The 14,586-nt window shown below is 43.9% G+C and overlaps 1 protein-coding gene across 1 annotated transcript; it reads right to left on the bottom strand.

The window, feature by feature from the left end:
- Positions 1-1,431: 1,431 nt before the first annotated feature.
- LOC118260874 (keratin, type I cytoskeletal 19) lies at positions 1,432-6,532 on the bottom strand. Its single transcript, XM_035571417.1, has 8 exons — positions 6,062-6,532; positions 4,371-4,453; positions 3,894-4,050; positions 3,489-3,650; positions 3,211-3,336; positions 2,879-3,099; positions 2,046-2,074; positions 1,432-1,520 (listed from the first exon to the last, which is right to left on the bottom strand). The coding sequence occupies exons 1-8, from the start codon at positions 6,521-6,523 to the stop codon at positions 1,489-1,491; spliced, it is 1,272 nt and encodes a 423-aa protein (XP_035427310.1). The 5' UTR covers positions 6,524-6,532; the 3' UTR covers positions 1,432-1,488.
- Between the last annotated feature and the right edge of the window lie 8,054 nt (positions 6,533-14,586).

Consider the following 14,586-nt stretch of genomic DNA (forward strand, 5'->3'; position numbering starts at 1 on the left):
CACTGCTCCCTCTCGATTCTGCACTTGGTGCCACCAGAGCAGCATGGTGCAGCCATTCCCGTCTTGTCCTCCTCTCTGTGTGTCTTTGCTGGTTTGTACTTTTCAGCACTGTTTTTTTCCTCCCAGTTTTTCCCTGTCGTAGCAAAGCCACTGCAGAGTGTTACTGTGCTGGCTTTCCAGAGGCTCAGCTGGGATTTGTGTGTCAGTACCCGACAATTGCTGCTGACAGGCCACCTGAGTCACTGCTGAACCAAACCCAAGCTCCAGCACTTCGTCAATGGCAGAGGATTACCCAGCCTTGACAGAGGAGGTCCACGGCTTTGGGATGCTCCTTGCTATGCAAACACTCCATTAATCTGCAAACTAGTTATGAACAAGAGCGAAATAATTTATTCCCTCCCAAGTCCAAGGGGAGAAGTGACGAAGGGGCTGACGATGCCTCCCTAAAGCACAGCCTGCAAGATGATCCCTGCTGGGGGGTGCTCTGGGGGGGCGCCTTCAGTCTGCTGATTCTGCCCTTTCGGTTTCACCCGCAGTTCCCCGGGTCACTGCACACTCTTACAAAGCTGAGAAGTGGGAACGGGATACTCAGGCTGTAGCCCTGATGGTTTTTTTCAGCACAAACCCTGAAATGTCTCTGGCTGTAAGCTTCCAGAGTGATGGTTGAGAATTATATTTCTGATTTCTGGTGGCCTGAACTAAAAGTGATTACGTTAAGAATTTCAGCTAGGACAATATCCTTAAAGTAGCATGAGAATGAAGGCGGTTAAACATGGGCCCGAAGGTTTGTTACCTGTGTAGGAACTGAGGGTTTTATTTTTGTGTTTGAACATAAATGCATCAGACTAGAAATTGAGTGAGGAGATCTCACATCTGTTCCTCACTCCTGTGTTTCTGCAGGGGTATCTTCAAGCTGTTCTGACAGCTTTATATTTTACCCCAACAAAGCATCTCCCAGCTCTTGCTTCTTCCAGAATCACTTAACATCTCACTGCTACTGCTCATCGGAGCGCACAGCCAGCGCAGTCAGTGACATAAATCCCTCCTGTATTTCCCACTCCGAGGGACCAGGGACCCCGCTGCCTCCATACTCCGAGCTCCTGCCAGCAAGAGGAGCCAGAAGGAAGCAGAGATGGAGCTCCTGCACCCACCAACACCGAGACACCGAGGCAGGGAGGCTGGCCAGGGTTTTTCTGTCTGATTAAAGCCAAACTCGAGTAATGATATTACAATAACCAAATAGGAGGTGAGACTGCAAGAAGATTATCTTTATTAGAGTAGATACAGCACTTCAGTACATGAAAAAAATGTTAGTAATTAAAAAGCTAACCCAGTTTGCAAACTAATCACCACCAATCTACTTAAACTTTGTGTGGTCAAGAATTTTCCATGCTTTAACATATTAATTTCCAGCAGTTTAGAGTGATTCCTCTGCATTTTAATTCCTTTTTTCTCATCTTGAAAATGACATTTGGAGGACTTCCAGTACTATTTTCCATCTGCCAACTTGTCTCTTTTGTCTGCAATAATGTGGAGAGAAAGAACAGCAATTACTTAACCAGAACACATAAGACCACTCTCTGCAATATTCACTGAGCTTAGTTTATGTCTCATCTGTCATTCCCTTCTCTCAGAAGTTTTATTCTTCATAGCATTGATTTGAATCATACATCACTTTTACAATACAGCTGACCTTTAAAAAGCAAGTCATGCTTGCATGTTGGTACAGTTCCCCTGAGCTGGGAAGCGGAAAGTTCTTGTATCCCTTCATCTGGGGGAATGATTACACATTTTGTGCTTTTCTTAGCCTTTATGGTAGCAAAGTCTGAGATTTTTTTTCTGATGTCTACCATCTTTGGATGACTAAAACCTAAATTCTATTCAGTCATCACTCATGACTGCCTAGATTTTTCCTGTGACACACATCAGTGCAACAGCCCTGTCTCTAAAACGGACACCACGACCATAATATATGTATTTCTTCATATTAGAAAATAAAACTTCTTTGACTACTAAACATTTCCTGGAAGAGAAAGAATCCTTACCGGCAGTTCCAGAAAGGGAGCCAAACATCCTGTAGAACAAAGAGATAATAGTTGAAAGGAGAGGTAACGCATCAAATGCTGTGCGAGACAAGGATGTATGAAAGCAAATTCTCTACAAGGCACATTTTGTATATAGTCAGAAAAAAAAAAAAAAGGTGATAATCTCCTTGCTCTCCCTTTCAGCTCAAGAGAAGGAGTTGCTGTAGGAAGTAGTAGTTTTTAAAAATTATGGCAATGAGAAAAGACAATTATTGAAAGAAGTTGTAGAGGAACTCAAAGCCTTTCAACCCCTACCTCACTTTTTTGTTCCAGTCTATGAGCTATTTTCCTCCTTGAGGCCATATGTGAGATAACAGAGAATGTCCACTTAGGTGGCTGTCTGAAAAGAGCTAGTTTGTCTGCACTCACTTCTATTCAGAATATTTATTCCTGCACTGAGTCCCATGAGGTGAGAGCTATTTCACTGGTAACAGTTTATGGGAATTTGTTGTTAATGCAGGTATTCTATAAACCATTGCTAATTGCAGTTTCCTAAATGTCAAGCAGCTAATAATTGCTTACTGCTTTCACTGTTAGTGCCATTTAATCTTTTCTACTGCTTGTCAGTTTGCCTTTTGGTTTAGAAGCTCTTAGAGGCACCCACTTAATGTATGGAAATGTAACATTTCTAGCTTTACTGTGGCCCAGAAAAAAATCATTTGTTAAAAAGATTAGAATCCCAGGAGTGTTTGAAGTTGTGCTTACAGTGATGGTGTGGCACACGAGCACCATGGCATGGTGAAACTCCATGAGGCTAAGCGCAAAGGTTTCCTGCAGTGAGCAGAGTTACTTACTGGGACTCCTGGCCCTCCAGGAGCTGTCGGTAAGTAGCGATCTCCTGCTCCAGACGAGTCTTGATATCCATGAGCATCTTGTATTCGCTGTTCTGGCGCTCCATATCAGCTCGGAGGTCGGCCAGCTGGGCCTCGATGCTGCCAATCAGGTCCTGGATGTGCGCCAGCTGGGCACTGTAACGCCCTTCGGTGTCTGCCAAGGTGCTTTCCAGCGCGCCTTTCTGAGAGCAAACCACAAAAAGGTTGCTGCCAAGCACAGGACTGCTTGCAGGAAGGGGAATAGGGGCATATGTCAGCGTGTTTGGGTTTACGCAGTGCAAATTTGAACGTACCATGCTGAGCTGGGACTGAAGTTCTATTTCCAGCCCCTGGAGGGTGCGTCGCAGGTCAGTGACTTCGGACTTGCTGCTCTGCAATTGTTCGGTGTTGACAGCTACTTCGCGGTTCAGCTCCTCAGTCTGAAACAGGGAAAGCACTGCGTGAGAACCGCGGGGCCTCTGGGTGGAGGTCATAAGGCTTTCACAGCAGTTTTCTGTAAGTTTTAATAATTATTTTGTTTCTTTCGTGGATTTTTTTTATTAGTATTTATATAACACAGAGCTTTTTCTACCTTACTGTGGAACCAGGCCTCAGCATCCTTCCTGTTCTTCTCGGCCATGAGTTCATACTGGTCCCTCATATCAGCCAGGATCTTGGACAGGTCAATGCCTGGAGCAGAGTCCAGTTCGACGCTGACTTGGCCAGCCACTTGTCCTCCCAGGGCACTCATTTCCTAGGTTGCATAGCAGAGGAAGACAAAAGAGAGTACAATCATAACTGAAGACATGAACCTTCTGTCCTTTCTTCAAGGGCTAAGGTCTGACTGACTGCACTTCACTACTGGCAGGGGGCATCTTTTGTTTCCCAGTCTACACAGAGGTCTTTTCTGCTCTAGTGGAGAACCTGAGGGACTCCACACAGTGTTTTTCTAATAGCACTTCCAAACATGTGTCTTGGTGGTTGTTTTTGCCTTTACCTCCTCATGGTTCTTCTTTAGGTAGGCGAGCTCCTCCTTTAAGCTCTCAATCTGCAGCTCCAAGTCTGTCCTAGCCAGTGTGAGCTCGTCCAGGACTCTGCGCAGGCCGTTGATGTCAGCCTCCACGCTCATGCGAAGGGCTTGCTCTGTTTCAAACCTCGAAAAAGCAAAACAAAGCTATTCAGGCTAGCTGATTAAGGTACTATGAAACACATTGTTTGTTATAAATGTATCTGATAAAGGAACTATGATGTGACAAATGTTGTCCAGTGTTAAACTCCTCTCCACGTATTTTACATGTTATAAATTTTATTGTGGTATAGATTATGTTTTCTGCAGGTAGAACTGCAACGACAGGATCAAACTAATGTTAACACAGAGATTTCATACACGTTCCTTTGTTTTTTTCACAGTCTTTTGTCTCAATAAGGATTTTTGCCTCCTCAAGAGACCCTTTTCCTTTCAGAAATTACTCACTTGGTCTTGAAGTCATCAGCAGCCAGTCTGGCATTGTCAATCTGCAAGACGATCTTCGAGTTGTCAATAGTGGCAGCAAGGATCTAGAAACAGTGAGAGTTCATTGCTGAGGCTGTTATTTTCTTTCCTTACACAGAAGATAAAATAGTTAAGATTGTATCTCACCTGTAGCTACACCAAATACAAGTGTATTTTATTTGGTCTCAGTAGGAAAGGATCAAAGATCTATAGCAAATACGCAGCACAGATTTATCACAGTACTTTTGCCATTATTGTCAGTTATGGATAGCTTCCCTTACTTTTGTCTGGCAATGAAGTGGCTTTATGCTGCAAGTCCCACAGTGAGACAAAACTATGTTGGCTCACCTTTGTGAGCCAGTCAGTAGGTGACTGAGGCAAGAAAACATTTCCTGGATAGGAGCAAAGGGAGCAAAGTCTGCAGAGCCCTCTCGGCAGAACTTGTTCTCCTTACGCATTTTCTTAACAATTAAAAGGACTGATGATTTCAAAATAAATGATGTGTTTGTGTATCATAAACAATATAGGGTCATACTGCTTTTGGAGAGCCTTTGAGCACATTTTCATTTCCTACAATACTCAGTTCAGTGTTTATTGATTCTTCTAATGCATTATAAAAGGCCATAAAGGAAATTTTGTTTACTTAGAAGCAATCCCTGTTAATTTTTAACTGGAAGGCATGTCTTTTTTTGCCTGCCACTTTCAAAACTCAAAAGGTCTTCTACAAAAACAATGGGAACAACATCTTACTTCCTCTAACCAAGGGGAATAAAAGACAGGTGGAAAAAGAATCCTAAAATGAGAAAATTATTTCCCAGTTCTGCCTTTTCTGGAGCTCAGCTTCTGAAATCAGTAAAGACTGTGAATAGGTTAAAGCACGGAGAAAGTAAAGTGTGTGGGAGCGGTCATGAACTCCAAGCTGAACTGTGAAAAGTAAACCTCAAGTTTTCTTTCATTTATTTGCATAGGTTAGTCAGCTTCCACCTGTGTTTTCCGGGGTGTGTATCATCGCCAAGTAACCTGTTATCAGCTACCCATGGGCTATTGGGGCAGTTTCGGCATTTATGTATGGGATTGATTACTTTATGTCTGCTGCTTCCATTTCCCATAAGCCAAATGTTTCAGCATTCTTATTTCAAGCTTAACTAGGTGAGAGATGCAATAAAAATATATTTAGGGGGATGTAAGTGTGAGCTACTACCTATACATTCACAAAATTGTACATAACCGATTTTTATTTTTACAGTAAAAGCAGTGTGTGTGTGCCTGGCTGAGATACGCAGGTTGCTGTCATTGTTCAGCTTGCTTTATATATATATCAGAATTTGTAGGGTTGTACATACATTTACTGGCCATACATATGCATATGGCCAGCAGATATATATATATATGCTTTGTTAAAGTAAATATCAGAGAATGAAATAACGAGAAATCTCAGTCTGTCTGTTTTGTACATTCACTTAGCTAAGATTAAAAAAGGTAGGTAACTTCTTACTAAGCATTTTCTTTATCCACCCTAACCAATCATTACGTATACATTTCATCTTCCTCCTTTTTGTAACCTGCAGTGCCTTCTGGCTATTTTCCTAGCGAGGTTCTTCTCTTTTTTTTATGCTTCCTTCGTAAGTGTTTGTGCAAATCTAAGGTGCTTTTTAGGCAATGTTAACACCTACCTTGTCTCGAAGGTCCTCAATAGTCTTGTGATAAGGGCTGTAGTCTCGAGCTGGGCTTGGTCCTTGTTTTTGGTACCAGTCTCGGATTTTAGTTTCAAGATCAGAGTTTGCTTCTTCCAGTGCCCGAACCTTCTCCAGGTAAGATGCGAGGCGGTCGTTCAGGTTTTGCATCGTTGTCTTTTCATTTCCTGAGAGGAGGCCATCACCGCTACCCAGACCACCCCCGTAACCACCACCAAAACCGCCACCAAAGCTGCTGCTAAAACCACTTCCATATCCACCACCCGGGCCGCTTCCTAGACCAGAAGAGACAAATCTAGCAGAAGACACTGACACACCCCTGCCACCAGATCCCCCGTGGATGCTTGGAGCCCTGAAGGAGCCTCCACCAAAACGGACGGAGCAGCCACCGGGTCCCCCTGCCACGGAAGAGGTGGTTTGCCTGAAGCTGTAACTCGCCATAGAGAGAAATGCCAAGGGCCTAAGGCAAGCTGCAGTTTGAGATCCTGAAGCAGGAATGTGTGCTCCTTTCCCCCACCCCACGTCTTTTATGCCTCCAACAATGGGAGTTGTCTCCAGAATGTGTTATCTGAGACCCGTGGAATTTATCGGCCTCAAACCCTCTGCCAACACAGCAATTCCTCTCATTGGTCAGTTGCTGGGAAGTGAGTGGTTCCGAAATACCTTCACACACAGGAGCCGATCCCCTCCCCTTGCCTCTTGAAGAACAAGGTGGGATTCAGAGGAGGTGTTGCCCTGCTGAGGGGAACGTTCATAAATCTCGTCCAAGTTTACCTGTATGGAAACAAAAGGGCTGGAAGGGCACAGCCCTGCTGCAGCCTGTGCTGCATCCACAGCGAAGTCACACCACGACTCGCTTCATATGATCTCAGGAAAGTGTTATAATACAAAGCGATTAAATAAATGCTTCGTAGACTGATAACAGAGCTTGAAAGGAGCCCAAATGACCAACAATTGTGTCGATCTAAGCAAAACAGGTTCCTGCCTTTCTTTTTCTTCATTTCCCTTGGGAAAAGTCCTTCTTTCAGAAGGAGAGATTTCTTCACCGTGAGGGTGGTTGAACTGGACGAGGCTGCCTGGGGAGGCAGTTGAGGCCCCACTCCTGTCAGCGTCCCTGAGGGGTTGGGACAATGTCGTCACAACAGTGCTTTAACTTTTGGTCAGCCCTGAGGGGCTCAGGCAGCTGGACTAGATGATCCTTGAAGGTCCTTGCCACCTGAACTATGCTGCTCTGTTCTAAAATTGTAATTTGTTTGTTTGCTCTCGGTTCCTTTTGGAACAACAGTACAAGAGAGGATCTGGCAGAGAATGTGCCTTGCGTGGAGGAGTCCGGTTTTGTACAGAGACAGGAATCCTCTTCAAGGAACTGTAGCTGTGTTTGCAGCACAGATGAGCATTGAACTTCCCTGAGTAGTACCTGGGGAGTCAGCAACAACAGAAACAAGGGCCTGGTTATACAGTCGGTCCCTGCGTTGCTACTGAGAGAGGGAAGTAAACAAAAGAAGCATAATCACATAGTGTTCTGGGCTCTGAGATTAATGAAGATTTTCTCTCTCAAATGTTCAAGTCCTCTGTTATCCAGATGAATTTTCCTCTGTTATCCAGATGAATTTTCAAAAGCAGTGCTGCTTTCATTACTGCAAGCTCCTCCACGAGCATCCCTAACAGACGAGCAGGTGCTTCCATCTTTTCTTTCATTCTCTTTCTTTCCCTTGCCACCCCCCATTCCCTGCACAGCCCTGGGACTCCCCAGGAGATACAGCTGTAAAGAAGGACGGAGCAAGCTGGCCTACCAGCACTTGCAACAACCAGGCCAGGGCAGAAATTCGCCATCTACAAGTGCTTCCACTGAACCAAACATTTGGAGCGCAGGATGCAGGCTGTGTTGTTTGCATGAGAAATCCATTTAATGCCAAAATAAGGAATTAAAGATAAGCCAAATGAAACGCATACTCGACACAAGGGCATGTCTATTCTTTATATACCCATAAAAATGCACTCACCACACAGTAGTGCTTTACCCACTTTGTCCAAAGAGAAATGTCAAACTGCAGGGCAAATACAGGGAGTGTTTAAGAATAAATACACAGACTGGAAGCTGGCCAAGGAACCTGTATCAACAGCCCCATTGATCCTTCCCGGAGGTTCTGTGCACAGCCAGCGCGCTGCAGCCTTCCCTGCACACTTCTAACCAACCAGCAATGGATGTACTGTACCTAGACAATTAATTTTCAGTTTCTTACAAGTTCATTCCTTCTCCACTTCCAGCGCTTGGAAACGCCTAAATTATGTCTGTCCGTGAAATCAGAGTAAATTCTCAGAGTACTTATGGTACAGATACACGTCCAGATTCTTTGAACCACAAATTTGTTTCATAGAGCTAATAATTATTTAAATATCAGTCAGTATGTATCTTCTTTCCTTACTTAGTGATGTACTAGAACATGTTTATATAGAGATGAAGAGCTGAGTCTATCATTGTCCTGAAAGCTATTAAAAATGCTTAGCTACCCTTTTAGATTTTCTAGAAGGAAGTTGCTTTTTAAACGAGAAATGTTGTGAATAGCAGAAATTGTTTAACATCCACTGGATTGCTAATGAATGTATTTGATGCCCTTATTCATTCTAAATACTGGAAAGAGATAGCTATGGGATGGAGAAGTATTTATTCCTTTTTCCTGCAGTTAGGCACTGGGTTCCTGTTGCCACTCATGTACTCTGTTCATTGTGCCGTAACATAACCAACCCCTCGGTGGCCTCCCTTACAGCTTTTGGTGCTTCATAACTCGTCGTTTATGTAGACTGATTATGTCCTTTTTGCTCACATTTATATATCACTTTTCAGTTGTAATTGATAGGATTAATTTGCCAGTTAACTAGAATTTAGCCATTTTAGTCAAATGTACTTTATTGGCAAAGAGTGGTCTCCTGGGGGACTCCCACACTGTTGGTTTGCAGAGCCGTGTCCTATGGACATAATCCATATCCCCAAGTGAGAAGGAGTCACATCGCCTTGGGGTAGCTTAGACTCTCCTGTATCCGATTGTGAGGCTGTACCAGGAAGAGAAAACGTGCAGAGTCTCTCTCTTCCTCTACCCAACACATGCACCCTGTATTCCCTGCCTGGGGTTGTGCAGCCTCGGGGCATGCCAGCCAGTTCTTTGCTTTCTGTAGGGACTGCCGTGCTCACACAGCTCTCCAGCTTGCGCCGTAAAACCTGCAGCTGTAACTAAGAGCTACGGAGGGCCCGTTCCGCCTGCCAAGACGCACTGCTCGTCCCTTCTGTGGATCTGAATGTTCTCTTTGGCCCTGGGGAGGAAAAACCTGCCCAGCAGGCTCCAGGTCCTGTGTGTAGGTGAATGCATACTATCAGAAAGGTGGTGTCTGCACGCAGGCAAAAAGAAAGCTATAGAAGAGTTACTTTATTGTTAAATGCTGAAGTCCATAGTTAGAGCATAAAGAGCGTAAGTCCATGGGCTTTTCTTCTCTGAGCAGAAATGAGAGAAGCTTAAAGGAAGCAAACAGCGGTGTGTTCTGCCTTGTGCCCTGCAGCACGCAGAGAGGAACGTCCTTCCCTCCGGGTACTTCTTTGTTACTCCCCAGACTCCCTTCTAAGGTCCTTGAAGCAGTGCATTTTGGGGTTTAGTGAAATAAAATGCATGTTTGTGGTGTTGCACAATGTTTTATGATCTAATTCATGAAAACTGGGGTCTGAGAGGACTCCACATTCTCTCAGAAACCCTTTGAGTAAAAGCAGCAATCATCGTGTATGAATGATACTATAAGAGCACTGATAAAGTGCCGCAAGCAGGTTAGGTTTGCTTCACCATACAGGGAAAAATTCCTGAAGAACAACTTCCAATTCTTCCTGGCAATTTCAAAGTACATCTGATAGTGTCAGGAGAGGGAAAGCTTGGGAGACACTGTCCAGTGGAGTGACTATTTCACCTTGTTCATACCTCCAAATGTGTGACAAGCTTCTAGACTGTAGCACAACAGTCTCTCGTGCTGCATTTCTGGTAGAGCTGTGGTCTGAGTTTCCAGAAAAGTTTTTTGGCTTTGACTTTGCATCTCTTACCTTCATGGCTGCATGTGTTTGGTTTGGCTGGGACTCTCTTAAGATGATAACAGGTACTTAAAAGCTTGGAAAAGCCTTTAGTGTGGCAAAGCCTTAGCTCGGGAAAGAAGGTGCTTTTATCATTCTCCACAGGTCTTTTTTTCTCTCACTACAATAAGCTTAAATTATAGTAAACTGAACTTTGCCCTAAGGCAAAATAATGAATGGACAACAAAGGGAATTTCCTTTATCTGCAATTTGTCTGAGGGTGAGGGAGACACCCGTATTAAAGTCAAGCCATCCAGCAGACCCGTGGAAACAGTCCACACCCAAGCTCCTTGCTGAGACCTGGTTCTGCTTTGCCTTTATCTGCTCTGCTTCCCTCGCCACTACTGCCTTATAGAATGGTAAATATTTGTCAGGACATTTTAATGAGTTTTGTTGTAAACCATTTTTATTGCCCTTGCGTAACACTGGCATATATTTCTCTCTTACATGCTGCTAAATTTGCTTCCAGTGAAGTTCTTGAACTGCTAACACAATTACCATTAATGAACTCCGTGAACATTTTAACCTTCTTGACTTTTCTGTATGCACATTTTCAATCCTCATTTTTTCTCTTGATTATCAGAACTTTGGCTGCCCCACCCTACAGTTGTGTCGTGTATGCTTTTAAGATCGTATCTTTGTATGTTCTTCTCTCCTGTTAAAGATCATAGGCATGAAACATTTGAATCTTGAAACATTAATTCAAACACAAAACTTTTTTCTATTTTTTCTTTAAACTTCCTTGTGGGAAGAACCAGCGATAACGAGAACTGATCTGCGGCTGGTACTGAAATGACTGTGTTGATTGTCTGCCCAAGATACAATTCTTAGCTTTCTTGCTTTCATATCCCCTAATTAATCATTTTTATGTGTTTTTTTTTTTTCAAATCCTCACAAAGCTTGCCTTGCCAAATATTCTCTGTATGTGCCAAGAGATTCAAAGACAAGAATGTTTACGTGCTGAAAAGGCAGGTCCCAGCACATGCACACACAGCTGTTAACTGTTTTAAAAGAGGGCGGGTAAGAGCAGAGAGCAATACTGTTAACTTTCTCAAAATTGCTATTTTTGCAGAGTAGAAGGAATGTGACTTGGTGAAGAGAAATGCACACAGTGCCCCAATTTCTGTATTGAGAGAAATGAGAAATGAGGTGGTTTAAGGCTTCACCTTTGAAAGGAATTATGAGCATAACATGCAGCAGGACAACTCACTTTTATCCCGGGGTCTAGTTCTCTATAGCAGAAACAAAATTATTTGAGCTGAACTTGAGAGATTTGGACTCCTGTTCAGCTACAGGCTTCTTTTGTGATATTGGAACATATCTTTTCATCTCTCAATGTTCCTCATTTTTATAATATTATATTATATTTATAATATTATAAATAGATTATTGTGAGGAAAATACATGAAAGATCATGACAAACTCAAATACTTAAAAATGGAACTTGGAAAATACTTGAAACTGGATATGCTACATACTTTGAAACACCTCAATATTGCCAGTTTCCCTGTTAGCATAAATAACTTTATAAATCTGGAATTGACTTCTCTGTCAAACCAGAACTATAATGATAATGCACATCATCAGGGAGTAAAGTTTTCCCGAGGCAAGAAAATAAAATGGATTTTCTTATAGCGTGATTAAAGATGGTGTGGAAAGATAGGATCAGCTAGGACACCCAGCCCTGATGAGTGAAAGACAAGTCACTGGATGTATTTTTACACTTCCCTTAACCTGCTATCTGCTTGGTAAATCTCAGCGAGTTACCATGGGGCTGGAAACCATTATGAAGAGTCCAGCTTCTAACTGATGAGAGGAGGTGTTCCAAAAGTCAGGTTTCTGCAGGCAGCAATAGGCAATTTATTTAGAGCCCACTGCCAAAACCGAATAGACTAAACCTGTCCCAGGCTTCAGAGGAACCAAGTACATGTTGAGTGCTTGCCATGTCAGCTGCAGTTCTGCAATGATTCATGTTAAAAGAGCCCTAGAGCTCTTCAGAGGGCTGTTTCCCACAGGCCACATGGAAAATTCCTACTTAAAAAAATCCAGTTCTGGTAGAAATACAGAGAAAGAAGCAAGTGGGTGTCATAGAAGAAAGTGTCATGAGCTGTTTTATTCCCTTCATGTCTATGAAACGTTTGGAGAACATACTTATGTATATTTACATTTGTCTGTTTATATATTTAAATCACAGAATCACGTCTACATTTATATTTAAACATTATTCTTTCTGTTGCTAGTTTTATAAGTATATATTCTGATCACAGTGACAAGCCACGGCTTCCAGCCAGGGTAGAGATTTTGCAGTGGGAGCATTAAATGCGCGTTCTGGATCAAATGAGAAAACAAGGAGCCCTCCTAGTGCCCTGCTGAGGGACACATTACCAGGATTTGGCCTTTCCTGATCTTACAGGTGGCTTCATGCTGCTTCTTGCTTGAGATGAGTTTTCAGAGCCTCGCCATCTCTGTTTGGTTTGGCAAGAGAACTGCCAATCCTGCAGCCCTGGGCCTGAGGAGCTGCTGCTGGGGCAGCGGTGTTCGAGCATCCCGCACACCTCGTCGGGAGGCAGAGGGCATGGCGAGTCGCTGCCACGCCTGGCTCCGTGTTCAAAAAGAAGTAGTTTATAGGCAAATTTCACAGAATTCCTGTGTATCAGTTTACCTTCCAGGGCAGTCTTGGTTGTTAACTAACTGAAAACCAGGGTTTTCCACCAGCCTGACACTCATGTTCTGCTTTAAATTCCCTTGTTTGACCACTGAGGTCGGTGTGGGCTGTCTGGGTGTTTTGGGCAGCCCGCTACCACCAAACGAAGCTGAAGGAGATACTTGCTGGTGCCTTTGCACTCCTGCCTAATGGGTTCAATAAGTAATAAAAACAGTATGATTCAGGTGACATGGTTACTAATAGCATTTTCAACAGAAAGGAGCTTACCGCATTTATTTAAAATGTTCATGTGCATGTAATCGCAGTGACCCTTTGGTACGACCATCATTTTTGACAGTCCAACTGGCGTCGGGCTGCGGGGAAGAACTGAACTAAGATTAGAAATGTGGTAAGGAAAGGTAGATGAATAGGGCTCTAAGTGCCTTTGATCCACAGTCGCACTCCTGCTGCCAGGGCTGTTTAAGCCCAGGAGTGCATGCCAGCAGAAAGGTGTTCCCTGCAGCCAGTCTTTGCAGTGCACATCTGAGCGTGGGTTCCTAAATAGTGGGTTGTTAGCAGTAATTGCAGTGCGCTTAAACTGCTCTTTAGGCAGTGCTAAACAAGTTGCGAAAGGCAGCTCCAGCACACCCGAAATTGGAAATGGGACATTCACTGCATCAGCCGCGGGAGCATTTGCCCTTTGGCTCTGCTGTAGTGTGAGAACACTTCAAGCACTTGGGAAGTTTCTTGGCATTTCTCCTCCTGAATGTTATGTGTTACGTGAAACTTGATAGCAATATGTTACCTGCAGCACAGAAAAATGCATTTTCCTGCAAGAACTTCTGCGTTTGCTTAGCTTGCCTGCTATTTTTCATGATTATGATAGGCTGGCAAATGTGAGAAGTGTCACAGAAGTGGCTTTTTCAGCTCATTTCCATCCATCTGTTTTTTATCAGAGGCAGAGTAAATGACAGATTTTCTGTGTTAATTACTTGAGGCCGGGGTAGGGGCCAAGAAGGAAGTTCCCCCGGCCAAAGGCTGCCAGCAGCGGCTCAGTGATACCATTTCCTTGCAGCCAAGCGTGCCAAAGCTGCAAGACTTGGAAGCAGCGGGCGGCTGTGCCTGCCCGTACCTGACTGCTGCCTTTGCGAATAGCAGCTGGAGTGGCGGCACTGGGTGATCGTCCCGATCCTGCATGAAGCACCCCCGAGGATTCGGTTCGCTAGGTGCTGCTTCTTGCTCTGGGCTCTTCTCTATCAGTTATTTTCCGCTCTCATCTTCCCCCGACTTCCTGAAAATGCTATATTATGCAGGCGGAGATGATTAATTTCCAGAATTAAGAAACCTGAACACACCCAAAGATTATGATGCAGACTATCGTTCCCTACCTTTGTGAGTAGTAACAGTACAAAGTGTCAGTACCTCTCCAGTCCCCTCTACCGGCCTGCCTTTTAAACACACCACCACTTGCTGGAGCCTCCTTTTCCGCAGGTTCTTCTCCTCCCTTGGTAGGACCGGGCTCCCCGGCTGTGGCTGGCAGCCACCGCTGCTGCTGAAGGAGCTGAACACAGCGACAGAACAGCTTGCGTGCTAATTAAATGCGTGCAGGAGCAATCCAGGAGGTCTTGACTTAATCTGAACTTGCTGATTTCCTATGGAATTACCTCAAAGCTTTCAGACAGAGTTACACGAAGCAGATAGTTCCTCTCCCCAGCCCTTCATAATGAATGATTTTCTAACCTTTTTACTGTCTGT

Source organism: Cygnus atratus, chromosome 25, assembly GCF_013377495.2.
Source record: "Cygnus atratus isolate AKBS03 ecotype Queensland, Australia chromosome 25, CAtr_DNAZoo_HiC_assembly, whole genome shotgun sequence".
NCBI lineage: Eukaryota > Metazoa > Chordata > Aves > Anseriformes > Anatidae > Cygnus > Cygnus atratus.